The 16,422-nt window shown below is 44.0% G+C and overlaps 2 protein-coding genes across 3 annotated transcripts in view; one reads left to right on the forward strand and one right to left on the reverse strand.

The window, feature by feature from the left end:
- Window positions 1-10,963, reverse strand: RNF185 (ring finger protein 185). Of its 2 annotated transcripts, none has more exons than XM_069757935.1 (8): window positions 10,884-10,963; window positions 7,196-7,329; window positions 6,894-7,114; window positions 4,960-4,978; window positions 4,373-4,485; window positions 4,223-4,277; window positions 2,517-2,634; window positions 1-784 (listed from the first exon to the last, which is right to left on the reverse strand). In XM_069757935.1, exons 3-8 carry the CDS (start codon window positions 7,061-7,063, stop codon window positions 687-689), a joined length of 573 nt encoding a protein of 190 aa, XP_069614036.1. In that variant the 5' UTR covers window positions 7,064-7,114; window positions 7,196-7,329; window positions 10,884-10,963; the 3' UTR covers window positions 1-686. The 2 variants fall into 2 exon arrangements, with proteins under 2 accessions (XP_069614036.1, XP_069614042.1); XM_069757941.1 differs by lacking the exon at window positions 10,884-10,963 and adding an exon at window positions 7,504-7,641.
- Window positions 10,963-16,422, forward strand: part of C1H12orf43 (chromosome 1 C12orf43 homolog) — a 20,991-nt gene continuing 15,531 nt past the window's right edge. The window contains exons 1-4 of the mRNA XM_069757924.1: window positions 10,963-11,110; window positions 14,807-14,870; window positions 15,311-15,409; window positions 15,491-15,564. Of these exons, the coding sequence (XP_069614025.1) occupies window positions 11,017-11,110; window positions 14,807-14,870; window positions 15,311-15,409; window positions 15,491-15,564 (331 nt within the window). The 5' untranslated portion in view covers window positions 10,963-11,016. The remainder of the gene's footprint in view (window positions 11,111-14,806; window positions 14,871-15,310; window positions 15,410-15,490; window positions 15,565-16,422) is intronic.

Here is a 16,422-nt window from a genome sequence, read left to right on the forward strand (position 1 = left end):
TGTATCGTAAAAATTAACTTTATTCCCAGTGAATTTTAAAATCTCAGAAAATTGAGGAATCAACACCCTTTAACGCCAAAGCACAGAGAATATCTACAGACTGCATGGCATCTTCCATTGGAGTAGATCTCGGAGCATGCATTTTGGACAAACGAAAACCAATTTGCTCTTTATCCAGAGTCTTTTGCCCCCTGATCCACCACTTCTTATCACCTTGCAGGGTATATCATGCGCTGCAGCACATCTTGCCCAGAAATCTGACGTTTTGCTGCCATGTATTTGCCAGTATGAGGCAATGCTTTCAATGTCCTGAGGTGCCTTTTTAATTTCCCGTTCTTCACCATTTTCTTTTTCACATTTAGGTATGTGGTTTCTTACACATATTATTCTGATTTGCATATGTTCAGTATTCTTACCATTCCCCCTCCAAATAATTATAACGGTGCTTCTCTCACACCTCTATTTATGCCATCTGTGACGCTACTTCATAGCCATTAATACTTTTATTCTCTTTTATCTAGCCGCCCTTTCTCTTGTAATCTAAAAGGGCAGAGACCAGAGAATAGCACATCAGAGGCCACAGAAGGACACAGGGCAAAGTTCAGGGTAAGATATCACGGGGATAGGGTTGATATCCGTGAATGGCGCGCAGTCCTCATTGCCATCCATATTGTAATTAGTGATAATCAAGCGATCAACAGCCAAAACATTATGACCAAGGCAACAAAGAGGAAAAGACGAGACAGGAACTGCTCATCCACATACTGAGGGGTTCCGGGGACAGCTGTAAAATAGGTTAAAAGAAAGAATACAGTATAAGAAATCTTCTGCAGAAATTTGTCTAAAACTAAAATAAAAGTAGACACACAAAATAGCCTCAAGTTGCTAAAAAAAACAAAAACAAAAAACGTTGTCTATTTTAACCTAAGCAATCATTCTTCAGTTGCAAAAATGTATTTTTTAGTAGATCGTCACAGTTTGGAAAGAAACATTTACAATTTTCATGTGACAGTCCCTAATCCACACTGGATAGTTTTTGCAATAATGGTTTTTCTTCCGTCTAGTGTCACTGAACATGTAGGGGCCAGTTACAGCAAACGCAACGGTTAGTAAGGCGTAGCGTACAGATGCGTCAGTGCAACAATTGTGCTTGCATTGGTTTCTTTACCATGGAGCTACTTGTATCTCATGTATATGGCCACCTTCAGGTGTAATCTCATAAAAATTCCAATCTGCATCATTGAATCATGCAGATGGAGCCATATAAAGATGCCGATTTTGGCGGGATCAGAGGTCAAGCGTACGGGTATGGTGGCTTCCCCACTCCACCCATTAGATGATGTCAGGGGGAAAGGAGGATTGGATTGAACTTCAAGGCCTGATTTTTTTTTTCTTTTTAACGTTGTTAAGAGCATCTTTCACCTCTCTCCCTGTTGAAAACACACGAACGCACCAAATGCGTGCACATGTGTATGGTGAAATCGGGAGAGATTGCCGTCTGCCAAGCGAACATTCAGTAGACAGCCTTCTCATTTATGGCCAGCTTAAAGAATGGTAAAATCTTTATAAAGTTAGAAAACAAAAGTTGAAAACCTTTTTCTTTCTTCTTTTATAGGTATATTTTTGGATAAGGTGTCTTTTTTGGGCTCCCTATAAATTTCTGACGTCTTCCGCTAGGAAAACCACGCAAACTAAATGAAGGCCACTTCTTTGAACCGCTGCCTGTATTTTGACATCTGGAGTGGTTACAGATCGAACATGTCCACACCTATGTCAAAATGACATGCTGTTCATATAGTCAGCCTTTTAATCATATTTCTGAGTATTTTTAGGGCACTTTCTCAGGTGGGTTTCAGAGCTAAGGATAAGGTTTTTAAAACTTGTGAAACACTGCATTACAGGCAGATGCCAGATTATGAGTTTCTATTGGCATTTTTTCATTTTGCAACATTTTGTTCATGAGTGTTTTTTTATTTTTAGTGGTTTAAAGTCCCATAAAAACGTCTATTGAAGGAGAAAGAAAAACAAAAACCAGATGTAAGGCATCCGGTATTAAAAAAAAAAAAAAAAAAAAAACAGACATACATACATTGAAAATGGCAGGAGAAATCGCCAAGATTGGCTTGTAAGTACTTGCACAGTTGTCAAAGACCTCTTCTGACAATTACAATTTTCTGCATATTGTTACAGTAAAGTAGTTACAGGTGGTAGAGAGATCTACAATTATCCCAATAACTTTCAATGTGGGATATAAGGCTGCAGTCACACTAGCAGTATTTGGTCAGTATTTTACGTCAGTATTTGTAAGCCAAAACCAGGAGTGGGTGATAAATAGAGGAAAAGTATAATAGAAACATGTGCACCACTTCTGTATTTATCACCCACTCCTGGATTTGGCTTACAAATACTGACGTAAAATACTGACCAAATACTGCTAGTGTGACTGCAGCCTAAAACGGAGTATGCTGCTAAAAAGCAAAAATTATTATTATTAATAATAATCATCAGAAGAATACCTGGTGGAGGACGACCATCATTAATGTTAAATGCTGTAGCAAACATTCCAAATGGAAACGCTCCAATGCCAAAGGACATCTGAAAGCCTCCGTCTCCAAAACCAAATCCTTGGAAACCCTGGAAAAAAAAATAAAATCAAAATCAATAAATACTGAAGTTGAATGATCTTTACATTGTATAGGTTTTACAAGCAATCCTATGAATAGATAATACATGTCTTTCGAGGGGAAACCTCTTATAAGATTAAAAATGAAATCTACAAACTTTGGGACTTTGTGTACTGACCATCAATGAATCCTTGTGTCTGGTAAGTGCTTAAAGGGACACTGTCACCTGGATTTGGAGGGAACAATCTTCAGCCATGGAGGCGGGGGTTTGGGGTTTTTGATTCACCCTTTCCTTACCCGCTGGCTGCAATATTGGATTGAAGTTCATTCTCTGTCCTCCGTAGTACACGCCTGCACAAGGTAATCTTGCCTTGTGCAGGCGTGTACTATGGAGGACAGAGAATGAACTTCAATCCAATATTGCAGCCAGCATGCAGCCAGCGGGTAAGGAAAGGGTGAATCAAAAACCCCAAAACCCTGTCTCCATGGCTGAAGATTGTTCCCTCCAAATCCAGGTGACAGTGTCCCTTTAAGTGTAATTTTTTCTAAACTAGCAGAGCAGCAGCATTGTGTCAAGTATGTCACCAATTCCTTTAGTGCCCTGGCAATGATGATGGGTGACAAAGAGCTCCTGCATCACCTGTACTTAACTAATGACAGAGAAAGTCCACACAATAGACATTGATGAGAAGCTGGTAATTTTCCAGCTGCTATTAGTGGAGAAGAGCACAAAGTGGCTACATGTTTACTACTACATACCAAGAGGAGTATTATGTGCACTTATATAGCGCCAATACATTCCACAGCGCTTTACAGACATCATCATCACTGTCCCCATTGGGGCTCACAATCTAGATTCCCTATCAGTATGTCTTTGGAGTGTGGGAGGAAACAGGAGAACCTGGAGGAAACCCACGCAAGCACGGGGAGAACATACTAACTCCTTGCAGATATTGTCTTTGCTGGATTTTAATCCAGGACCCCAGCGCTGCAAGGCTGCAGTGCCAGTCATCTAATCTCATCTTCAATGCAACTAATTTTTTGTGTATAAAAATTCATTATTTCTGAAACTATTTTTATACAATTCCAACCATCATTAAATATTTGCACATACATTCATGCTCATACATAAGTGCAGCACCTGAAATGGCGCACAAATATATGACAGCGACATTCTCTAAGAGCAATGGTTCACTTTTGTCCGTAAAGTGGAATGATGCAATGTGACAAAGTGGCCATCTTCTCCACTGTAACAGCAGCAGGTGATAGAGGACACCAAGGCCTAAAAGATGCCTCATTCGCACCTTGCCACGCTGGTACAAGTCACAAAAGCCGCCAACGCTGTGGTTTACATCGCAACAAAACCATCATTGGCTCATGAAGAGCAGGAAATGGCCAATCACAGGTTTAGAAGCATGAAATGAATGCCAGGAAGCGCTCTGCGCCCTGTGTCATCTTGTTATTGTTAATTAGTTTTTCTCGTGGGAAGCTCGTTATGCGTTAACTAACAATTCCCAGGAAGCAATACAGAATTACAGATGAGAAGCAATGGTTTCATCATGTGACACCCGCCGTACAACCCTTCACCCTACACTCACCCCTCTGTTCTCCGGTTCTGGTCGCTGCCCTTGAGGCCGTGGAGGAGTTTTTTCCCTAATGGAAAGATTATTGTATAGGATTAGCTCTTATGTAACACCGAGAAATAAAGAATGGTGAGCTTACACAGAAATACAGCAAAGGTTACGCACCGTGGGTCTTCTTGCCCCGTGCTTCCTCTTCCATACAAAGGTATTACTTTATCACGGCTAATTCCAGCTTTGCACACAGGACACACCTGACGATTGGGTCGTGTTTCTAACCACTGAAGACAAGGAGAAAAAAATAAAATCAATTCATGATTTGTCTGTAACTATTATGACTTACGCAAGAAGAAATACTAAAGGCTCACGTGTTCGTGTCATTATGGGGGCAGAATTGGAATTCTAAGAAATATAATGGAATTGTTACTACAAGTGAAATATATGTGGTGCCATAAGTCAAGACTATACACGAGGTTTTTCGCCCCAAAGTAATGAAGTTGTCCACATCTAGGGAATTTTCTTAAAAAAATTTAAATGTATGTATTTGGGGCTAAAAAAATTTTTTTTTTTAAGAAAGCTAAAAAAAAAAGAAGGACAGACAATACTTAAACTTTTCAGTTTAGACCCAAGGAATGAGCTCGCTGAAGGATTCTCAGTGAACCCATTTTGCAGCCCACAATAGAAGACATTGCTTAAATGAAATTGTCAATGAATGCCATTCACAGAATACATACATACAATAGTACACCACTTACTTGATGCAAACATGGCCAGCTAGAGGAGACATAAAAAGATGAAAATGTTATATAACCAACAATCTTTTTCACTATAAGTCATATCAGACAGTGAAATACCAGTAAGATAAAGACTAAAGAATTGTAAACTAACAGCCCCGAATGATTATTGCATTTGTGCCTTTTTTCTGGTCTAGTATTTGGTATTTTTAGTCTGTTTTTGATTTATGCTAAATTCTTTAATTGCCGCTTTATTAGGTCAATGCACAACTAAATATATAACAGAGAAAGCAATACTACATTGCACTGCTGGAGATATTATGGTGGTTCTGCACACCCCGTATAAAATGAATATTCACCCATGTAAAACATTCTGAAAGATCTCTGTGCTACTTGTACGTCAATGACAACTGCTTAAAATGCAATGCCCTACATCGAGGACTCACAATTTTCACGGGAACAACACCGGCACAGGAGGCGAGTATAAGCGATTTTATTTTCATGGGGGCTAGCATGCAGATTGAGAAGAGGATGCCTTGGTAGTGGAAACCCCTTTAATCTATGTTTAAAGGCGCAGTCAGACGGCCATAATACTTGTACTACAATCGCATCACAATCCTCGGACGGCCGTCGGCTCTCCTAACCTGGACAGCTGCATAGGAATACATACTGTCACACTCGGTTTAGGAGAGGCGACGGACAGTCCAAGGATTGCGATGCGATTGTTGCACGAGTAATACGGCCGTCTGACTGCGCCTTTATACTGAGAACTATTATCAACCATGTATGTAGATCTTAGCCTGTATACTGTCATCTCTGGTGTTAAAGACATCTTGGTATTTGCCCTTGGTGCAGGGCATTGCCTTATAAGCAATTGTTATAGACATACAAATTGCGCAGAGATTTTCCTGTATGTTTTATATTGGCGAATATTCTACTACTACGTGGTGTGCAGAGCCGTATAATACCTCCAGCAGCTAGCAGTACTGCTTTCTCTACATTATTTAAAGGGAACCTGTCACCCCCAAAATCGATGGTGAGGTAAGCTCACGTCATCAGGGGCTTGTCTACAGCATTCTGTAATGCTGTAGATAAGCCCCCGATGTAACCTGAAAGAGGAGAAAAAGAGATTAGATTATACTCACCCAGGGGCGGTCCCGCTGCGGTCTGGTCAAATGGGTGTCTCAGATCCGCTCCGGCGCCTCCTATCTTCATTCCATGACGTCCTCTTCTGGTCTTCACGCCGCGGCTCCAGCGCAGGCGTACTTTGTCTGCCCTGTTGAGGGCAGAGCAAAGTACTGCAGTGCGCAGGCGCCGGAGCCGCGGCGAAGACCAGAAGAGGACGTCATGGAATGAAGATGGGAGGCGCTGTTGCAGACCTGAGACACCCATCGGATCGGACCGCCCCTGGGTGAGTATAATCTAACGTTTTTTTCTCCTCTTTCAGGTTACATCGGGGGCTTATCTACAGCATTACAGAATGCTGTAGATAAGCCCATGATGACGGTGAGCTTACCTCACCATCGATTTTGGGGGTGACCGGTTCCCTTTAAGGGTGCCGATGTAATTACTATACCAATTGACTACATTTTATGAGTTCGCTTATTTTTGCTTTCCGCACGATTCATCAATTACGACTTTTTAAAGAGTTGACCAATGTTTGCACAAACGCGCTCTAGTCCCCCATAGAGTGATTATATGCATGTCTGGAACTCCCCTCTTCCCCTGTAAAGTTTGCAACATTTTTGAAGAACATGTGACTTTTTGAGCTAAAGGATCACAATAAAAGTTTAAAGATAAAAATAAGGGGTTTGTTGATTTTTGTGAAAAATTAATGAACCGGGTGCTCCATCTTGATGGCAACGTATACCACAAGACGAAAAAAAAAGTGGCTTAAACCCTGCAAATGATGAATCAGGACCTAAGTGTATAACCAGCCTGTAAAGTCCACTTACCAGAAGAGGTGGCCACATAAGCTAATCACTGCATCCTTGGCGGTGTCTAGGCAAATGTTGCACTCAAACGTACTGTCCTGGCTGCTCCCCTCGCCATTGCTACTTCCACTTGCTCCACCAGGGCCTGAATTCTCCGCAGATGCAGAGGCGGCTGGACCTGCACTTGCCATCCTACCCAGGGGGCACCACAGGAATATGAGCACTAATCCAAGACAATGGACCTACCAGACACAAGAAAATCATGAAGGCATCTATACATGCATGAGAAGGTCAGGCCAATCTCAAAAGCCAGGCAAACTTACCAAATCTGTTGATCTGCTCTGATAGAACTTGCAGCGAGGAATCACAGTCACTCAGTGATGGGTGAAGACCAGAATAAGCTCTGTGTATGTGTGTTGCTTTTTCAATCTGTTACATCATGTCCCCATAGAATAAACTGATGACAAGAGAAAAAAAAAAAAGCTTGGAGTGACGCACAACAGTGAAAGTAGCCAAAATGGTTCTGGAGAAAGGAAAAGGAAGAATAACAGAGAGGGGAGGGGTAAAATAGACAGTAATTAAAGCAGTGAAATCGGAGAATGCTATAGAGATCTGCAATAAACCCTCTCACCTGTCTGGGCCGTCCCTCTGTGTGCACAGGTAGCCCAGCTAATCCCGTCCTCAGGGACCACCTGCACAGCTGTCACGTCATGTCACAGACAGCTATAGGAAGCCAGGGACTGGCACAACGGTTAGCGAGACTAGTCTGGCAAGTGAAATTACAGAACAAACCAAGGCAGTCAAACACCGGCCTGGAAGAAAACCTGCAGGGCTTGTATAGGTCACAGACTGAGGATTACCTGCTGTAACAATTCTAAAAAGATTGAAGGACCCACATCAAAATAGGGCCAACCTCTTAAAACAACCCCTGCGCTCACCCCACAAGACTGGACGCGGTGACGCAAGTGCTGAGGTCTGCAGTCCGGTGACAACCTGTGCGCGTCTAGAACAAGAAGCTGTCCTGACGTTAAAGGGAACCTGTTACCCCCCCACGGAATGCTGTTAAGCTGTATGGCATAAACCAGTCTCACCTGTATTTCTCATAGCTGCGGTGTAGATATTAAAAGTGCATTACCCAACCTTTTAGGTTAATGATTTCTTCCAGGCTCCGGGGCGTGCGGTGGAAGAAATCTTGGCCTCCTGTCTTCATTACAATGCCACCCCCTCCCACCAGCATCACGCTGACCTGTGACGTGCAGTTGTGGCGCCATAATCCCGCGCATGTGCCATGCACTCGCACGGTTAGGGTTACCTTACACACCCTTCTAATGGTAGTGTCTTCATCCTGTTTCTGCGCAGGCGAGTCACTGCTGCTGCGCGGAATTATGGCACCGCAACTGCACGTCACAGGTCAGTGTGAGATCCATGGGAGGGGGTGGTATTGTAATGAAGACAGGAATGTATTCCAGGCACTGCACGCCCCGGAGCCTGGAAGAAATCATTAACATAAAAGATTAAAAGTGCATTTCTCAACATCTAGACCATAGCTGTGAGGCATACAGGTAAGACTAGTTTAACCATTCTATTACCTGTATGCTTAAAAGCATCCCGGGGGGGGGGGGGGGGTGCTTGGGCGACAGACTCCCTCTAACCCCTTTCCAACATTGAGTGTAATAGTACACCCACGTCGGACTCGCCCTTTTGGTGCGGGCTCTGGCGTTGAGCCCGCATCTTTCCAGGCACATGACAGCTGATCTGTACAACTGAAATGTGCCCGCAACAGACGCGGGTGGAATCGCCATCCACCCGAGGCTGTTATCTAGTTAAATGCCGCTGTCAATCTCTGACAGCGGCATTTAACTCATGCTTACTGGAAGTGTGTTGTTAATCCTACCCATTGGTGACCCTGTCACATGATCGCGGATCACCGATGACCGATGGGTCGGCATGACAACCAGAGGTCTGAAGCAGACCTCTAAGGTTGTCATTGCCGGATTGCCATGAGTGCCGCCCCATGTTAGCAAGTGAGCATTTCTGCTACACACAGGGGATCTGATCATCAACTGTGTGTAGCAGAGGCGATCAGGCAACTGCAGCTTCTAGTCTTCCAAAAAGTAAACAAAACAAAAAAAAAAATTAACATAAAAATATATATTATATATAAAAAGTTCAAATCACCCCCCTTTCTCCCCATTCAAAATAAAACAATAAAAAAAAAAATCAAGTATACACATATTTGGTATCGTCGTGTTCACAATCGCCTGATCTATCAATCTAAAAAAAAGAATTAACCGGATCGCTAAACGGCGCAACGAGAAAAAAATTCAAAACGCCAGAATTTTTTGGGTTGCTGCCACATTGCAATAAAATCCAATAACGGATGATCAAAAGATTGCATCAACACCAAATTATGATACAACACACTTTATTGATCCTGGGGGAAATTACTGAGATCAGTGGCATACCATGAGAAAATGGTATCAATAAAAACATCAGCTTGGCACACAAAAAATAAGCCCTCACCCAATCCGAGATCATGAAAAATGGAGACGCTACGTGTATCTGAAAATGGCGTGGTTTTTTTTTTTTTGGGGGGGGGGGGGGGCGGGGGGGTTAACAAAGTTTGGAATTTTTTTTTCACCACTTAAGACAAAAAAGAACCTAGACATGTTTGGGATCTATGAACTCGTAATGACCTGGAGAATCGTAATGGCAGCTCAGTTTTAGCATTTAGGGAACATGGTAAAAAAAAAAAAAAACCAAGAGAAAAACTGGAATTGCACTTTTTTTTTTTACATCTTCACCACACTTGTATTTTTTTTTCCTGTTTTCCAGTACACGATATGGTAAAACCAACGGTGTTATTCAAAAGTACAACTCGTCCCGCAAAAAACAAGCCGTCCCATGGCCATACTGATGGAGAAATAAAAAAAAGTTATGGCTCTGGGAAGGAGGGGAGCGAAAAAAGAAATTCAAAAACTGATATATCCCTGGTCGTTAAGGAGGTTTTCCAGCCAAAATATGTACCACATAGCCACGGAGAAGTGGATGACTGACAGATCACTGGGGTCGGATGGAAACAGCTAAGAATTTCACATTGCCAACTATGAGCGGGGTCTTCTCTAAGGCCTCATTCACACGTCCGTCCGTGTACGTCTGATATCAGTTCCTTTCCACGGATAGCACAGGTGCCCATTATAACCTATGGTGTCCATTTTTTCTGGATGACAAGTCTATGGGTCAGTGAAAAGCATGTGTAGCATCAGTGCACAGTAGAAGAGAAGCTCTGTACTTTATTTATCCACACCAGGAAAACACGGATGGTAAAAATGGAAGCACGGATGACACTGGTAGCGGTTTTTCGCGCCCGTGTTTTATACAGACGGAGGCTTACTGGGTAGCAAGCGCTGCTGAGATAAGGGCCAGGCTCACTAGGCCATGGATGGCCTCTCCATAGGACATTTCATCAATATCAGATTGGTGGGGGCCCAACGCTCAGCCCCCACCACCAGGTAATACGGTCACATGTCGTACCCGCCGTAACCCCAGCAGCGTGGCCCTGCAGGTTACTGGGTGTGCACAGGCCCCTACACACAGGACTTCTGCGCCACCGTCCTCCTCCATAGAAGGCGATGGATAATCCGTACGGTTACAGGTGTGGGAGGGAAGGGGCGCGACACTGGGACTCCAGGGCTCAAGCAGCCAACATTTACCTACAGACAGCTGCCACTAAACGACCCTGGGGGCTGTGCTGGGACTTGTAGTTCTACAGAGGGAGAGAGGCTGGCACAGCCCCAGGGTCTGACTGTACACTGGTGAGGGAAACAACGGCTCCTACTAAGCCGATTAGCGCAGGCTCTCGGCATTCCCAGCCATGGCCGTGCCACTGTGACCCCATATGGAGGCGAGGGCACGGTGCCCACTACCAGGAGGCCATGGGCACGGTGCACACCACTAAATCTCACTTTGTTTGCAGACATATGTCGGACAAGGAAGTCTCTCAGCGCTCACCTCCAATAAGCCGAGGTCCACCATCACCAAGCGTCAGCTGTAGGCCGGCCCTTGTACGTCACTGCCGGCTCACCGAGGCCTGCGAGAGACTACAGCGACCGAGATGCTGTGCGGCCACGGCACGTGATGCAAGATGGCGGCGCCCAGGAGCTCCTCGCAGGAGGCGGATTCAGACAGCAGTGCTGAGGACCTGGAGCGGTTCCGTGAGGCGGCCTGGGAACCTCCCGGTGAGAGGCCGCTGTATATAGTCCGTGCTGCTCCGCAGCCTACAGACTGTGTAAACTGCAGAGTCGTGCAAACCTGGAGATCACTGGGCAGAGACATGTTGGTGATAGGAAAAATGGAAACAACGTTTTCAGAACGTCTCTACTATAGAGTATGTGCACAAGTACCCAACCTTACATGCTCTGCTGCTATTAATGGTTGTCCGAGGAATGTTCTGCCGCTCTGATGCAGTCAGGCACACAAATCATCAAAATCCACTGCTGGCAGCTCCCCGTGCAATTGTAGACCAACATCGTCCCAAACGTTGTTACCGTTGTTACCGTTGCAATTGTTACCATCCACCTCTCGTGTCTCCCCTTTTCCCCATAGTTTGTAAGCTTGCGAGCAGGGCCCTCACTCCTCCTGGTATCTGTTTTGAACTGTATTTCTGTTATGCTGTAATGTCTATTGTCTGTACAAGTCCCCTCTATAATTTGTAAAGCGCTGCGGAATATGTTGGCGCTATATAAATAAAATTATTATTATTATTATTATTAAACGTTCTCAATAAGAGACAATGTGATCCTGGAACACAAACTAGAGGGGTGCACTGACCATACATTACACCACCCCATACAGTACTCACAAGAGTATGACCGGTGTGATGTTACCTGTCAGTGGCGCTGTCCACGTGGCCTCCAGGCAAATCTCCAGCTATCATTGCTGCACTCGCCACAGAAGTAGAAATGCCACCTTTTCCGCCATCTTGCTCTGCAGCATGCTAGCCTTTGAGAATGGCAGCGTGAAGTGAATGGAACACCTGTAGCTGGACTTGTAGCCCCCAGTGTCACACAAATACCGTCTGATTGTTTGTGTAGATATTTGATGCCTTGGTATGTGTCACCTAATTTCACGTGCTGTACAGAATAGATCACTAAGCGCCACTCTTCATAAGTGCCACTCTTCGTATCTTTCAAGACCACATGGGCGACACCATGAAGAGGCCTTCACGATGGAGCGTCACACCGGTCCTGCTCCCGGGATTATGGTGGGGCATGAGGTACTGTAGCTGCTCACCTCTAGTCTCCGTTCCAGGTGCATTAACAGTTTGACATTACATTGATTTGGTCATGGAACCAGTGGTACGGCATTTCTCTAAAGTGTCCCAGAAGCTGTTTTTTCTCCATGATAGTGCCCGGCCACAAGTTACTCATGTTACTGTGAGCAGCATGTGTGACCCATACGTGCTGCCATGACCTACAGAGGCTCTGGATTTGTCTTCTATCAAGCACCTCTGGGACATCATTGTCAAAAATTAGAAAGGGAGCTGCCAGCAGCAGATCTTGGTGATTTGCATGCCCAAGTGCATTCGGCGTGGCAAAACACTCCATAGACAACCATTAATTAACCCCCATTGATGGTATGCCAAGGCGTGTAAGTGCAGGTATTTCTACTTGGTACCAAACAAATCGAGGTATTTTGAACATTTTGTTTCCATTTTGTCATAATTTACATTTCATTAAGATTGATCCTGTTTTTTTCCATAATTTTTTCCTTCATGGTGTTGCAATTTAAATGTTAACCCCTTCCTGCCAAAGGAAATCGTACTACATCTCTGTTGAAGAATCCTCTGAGTCAGCTCCTTGCGCTGCTAAATTCAATAGCGGGCATCTGTGTCTAAGGGTATGTGCAAATGGTTAGTAAACTTATGCAGCATATACGGTAACCCGCAGCAGCCAGATGTTCTATCATATGGGATGGGATTTCCACAGATGCCTGCGGCTCACCCATAGAGACTGAGATATAGCGCGTCTCTCCAACATGTTCATTTCTCTTGCAAGAGAAATGTCACCTATACAATGTATTGGACGCCGTGATTCCACTCGGTTCAGTGAACACATGCGGATTTACCTGCGTTCAATAGACCGCAGCGCTTTGGACGCAGTGAACATGCACTGCGTCCAAAGTGCTGCCACTTCCAGATCATCTGCTCATATCCTTACAACCGTGGTCAAAGCTAAGCTCCCACAGCTGCCGTTAACCATTTAGTTCCTGCGACATAATTTCTGGGGATCCATAGGTTACTGTGGCAGCTGGGGATCTGCTAAAGGATGGAAAATCGCAGCATGCTCCGATTGTACGCGAATATCGTCCAAAACTCACCAATGCAAGCCTATGGGTGCGAGAAAAGGTTCGCACAGCACTCGGCACATGTGAGTGCTGTCTGATTTTTACGCACTGGTGTCCAATTCTGGCGCTTAACACAAACCTCATGATCAACTACAAAAAAGTCTGACTGCTGTGCTTGCCAACAAGGGTTTTGCCACCAAGTATTAAGTCTTGTATGTCAGAGGGATCAAATATAGTGATGAGCGAGTGTACAAATCTCCAGGTTTGTGTTTTTAGACTTGTGTTCCCCATGAGCATCTGTTCTTTTTTGATTGTGCTATCCCCTAGTTATTAGAAATAGGAGTGAATTGACAGCTGGATGTTGCCAGTTGGGGATGTGTCGTTACACAAAGACACACACCACTGACAAGTAATGCTAGTGCTAGTTCTAGGAGGAATAACTGAGGAATAGCACAGCTCAGAGGTCTAAGAATAGAGGATGCATTCAGTGTCTACAAGTCAGAAAATGAAAAGGTGTTGATTGGCCCCCAAATGTGAATAATTTTAAAAAGTTTGTGATCACCACAGAGCTAAAGAGGTCGTCCACTACTTTATCATTGATGACCTATCTGTAGGATACGTCATCAATGTCTGATTGGTCACGGTCTGACTGCTCCGCCAATCATCTGACCTCTGTCAGCGGCGGCCGCCTTCCGGAAATACTTAAATGAGGAGCTGCTCCGGCTTTTGATAGTGGCTGCGACAGGGCAATGTGCAGTACCCAGTCTCAGCCATTATCCCATGACGGAGCAGCTCTGCAGTTAGAGCATTTGCTGTCGCGGACACAGAAAAACTGATCAGCGGGGCTATCGGGTGTGGGACCCCAACCAATCAGACATTGATGACCTATCCTAAGGATAGGTCATCAATGATAAAGTAGTGGTCAACCTCTTTAATTCCTTGGTGATCATTCACTTCTTATTCATTTGTTTTTAATTTTATTAAGACAGTCTACAAAATTATGCAGATTTTGGGGCCAATCAACACCTTTTCCTTTTCTGACTTGTAGACAATTTAAAATGCATTCAGTAGCCAACAGTAGATCTTTAGAAAAGGATAGGTCATCAGTGATCAAGTGGTGGACAAGCTGTTTAATAAAGTGTACTACAGCTAGCATTGCTTATAGAAAAGAATGTTTCTAACTTAGGACAGCAGATGGCGCATCATAGAGTAGCACGTGTAGGTATATAGGGCTGCAGATTCCTCCCACGTCCTACAGCGGTCTGCATGAGGCCTAAACCTAACTGTATTGTCATGTACTGTATGTCTTTTTTCATGTTCATTGGAAAACGGGCACCGTAAACCAATAAAAAAGCACCTGTTGCCCTACGGCAAAGGTGGTGGATGTTTGGTATCACAAAAAAATAGTGATGCCATTATTTTTGCAATGTTTTCAGAAAAAAATGCTTTTTCTTATAAAAGCTATCCTTCACTCTAGGACAAGAATTAAAGGAAAAAAGCATTTATGTAAAAACAAAAGGACTACTATAGTACATATATACACATTCATTGCACTCCTGGGCATATACTGCATATTTATCATCTTACAGGTCCAGTGAAGAAAACAGTACTGCATCCAGAAAATTCTGCGTTTCTTGTTGTTCCAAGCTTACGGTATGTATATTTAAAGTTGTTGTCCACTACTCAGACATCCCTATCTCAGTCAGCAGGTTTACATGAGTAAAACACTCCCCTCTGGTGCCGGTACTCGCTCTCCCAGGGCTCGTGTGAGATTATGTCACGTGAGCCCTGAGCCCAATCAGCGCTGGTGTCACTCTCCCCATCAGTAATCAAGATGAAGTGAGCTGCGACTCGCCACTCGCGTCCTCTTGATGTTTGATACATCTGAAGGTGGGGAGAGTGACACCAGCGCTGATTGGGCTCAGGGCTCACGTGACATAATCTCACACGAGCCCTGGGAGAGGTGAGTGTTTTACTCATGCAAACCTGCTGACTGAGATGGGGTTGTCTGAGTAGTGGACAGCCCTTTTAATGATCATGACCAGATTCTGTATCTTTTGCTGAAGCCATCTGAACACTTTGTTGTTTTGTAGGGGTCGACCCAACAGCCACGAACATGATGGGAATGAACTACAGACTACCCCTGAATTCCGCTCACATGTCGCCAAGAAGCTTGCAGCCATGCTGGACAGGTAATCGGAGGATCTTTGTACATGAGTACTGGGTAATTTCTGCTTTATTACTGTTATAGATAACTGACTTGTGTTATTCAGCTGCATCAAAGAAATTCCTGGAAATAACAGCGTCAATCAGGAGTTTACAGCCACATCAGACTCTGAAGACGAAGGTAAATAACCAGATGACACAGATCTTGATACAGGTTACACATTCTTAAAGGGAACCTTCCACTTTATTCATCCTGCCTAAATCAGAGAAATTCCAGCTATTTTACCCCCTAAGCTGGGGTTGATTTTATAGTGGTTGTCTATTTTCTGTCATGTCAAATTAAGTTGCTTTCAGGGAATAAGCTCATGTCCCCCCTTTTTTGAATGTAGAAATCCACATCTGCAGGTAGTAGCTATGGATATTAGATGTGCCGTGTTTCTTTGGCCAGATCACATTTTACAGAAGGTGTCGGCCATTCTGAACTGTGTGCAGGATGCTGGAGTGCCTATATGCTGCATTTCAGTTCACAGGTGGTGTGATAACTCCAGTCCAATGCACCATTCATAGATGTGGGAGTAATCTCACATCATGAGCTGTAAGCTGCCCGGAGATGGGTCTGAGACAGCATCAGAATACACTGTACCGCTAAGACCATGTGTGAGTCAGCCTTGACAGACACAGCAATGACCCAAGACATTATTACTAGTTACTCGGACCTGTCAGTTCAGATGATATTGCCGTAAAAAAGTTAAATGTTTTTCACGTTTTAATATAAATAAAAGGGATCTTGTCCGCTTCCCTACACCTGGCAAGCAGCCACCATAACTTTAAATCAGCCTGTCCTCTGATTTTATTATCTTACTCACGTATATAGCGCTATTAATTTCCACAGCACTTTACAGACGTCATCATCGATGTCCCAATTAGAGCTCACAATCTAGATTCCCTATCGGTTTGTCTTTGGAGTGTGGGAGGAAACTAGAGAACCTGAAGGAAACCCACACAAACACGGGGAGAACATACAAACTCCTTGCAGATG

Source organism: Ranitomeya imitator, chromosome 1 (genome assembly GCF_032444005.1).
Source record: "Ranitomeya imitator isolate aRanImi1 chromosome 1, aRanImi1.pri, whole genome shotgun sequence".
In the NCBI taxonomy this organism is placed as follows: domain Eukaryota; kingdom Metazoa; phylum Chordata; class Amphibia; order Anura; family Dendrobatidae; genus Ranitomeya; species Ranitomeya imitator.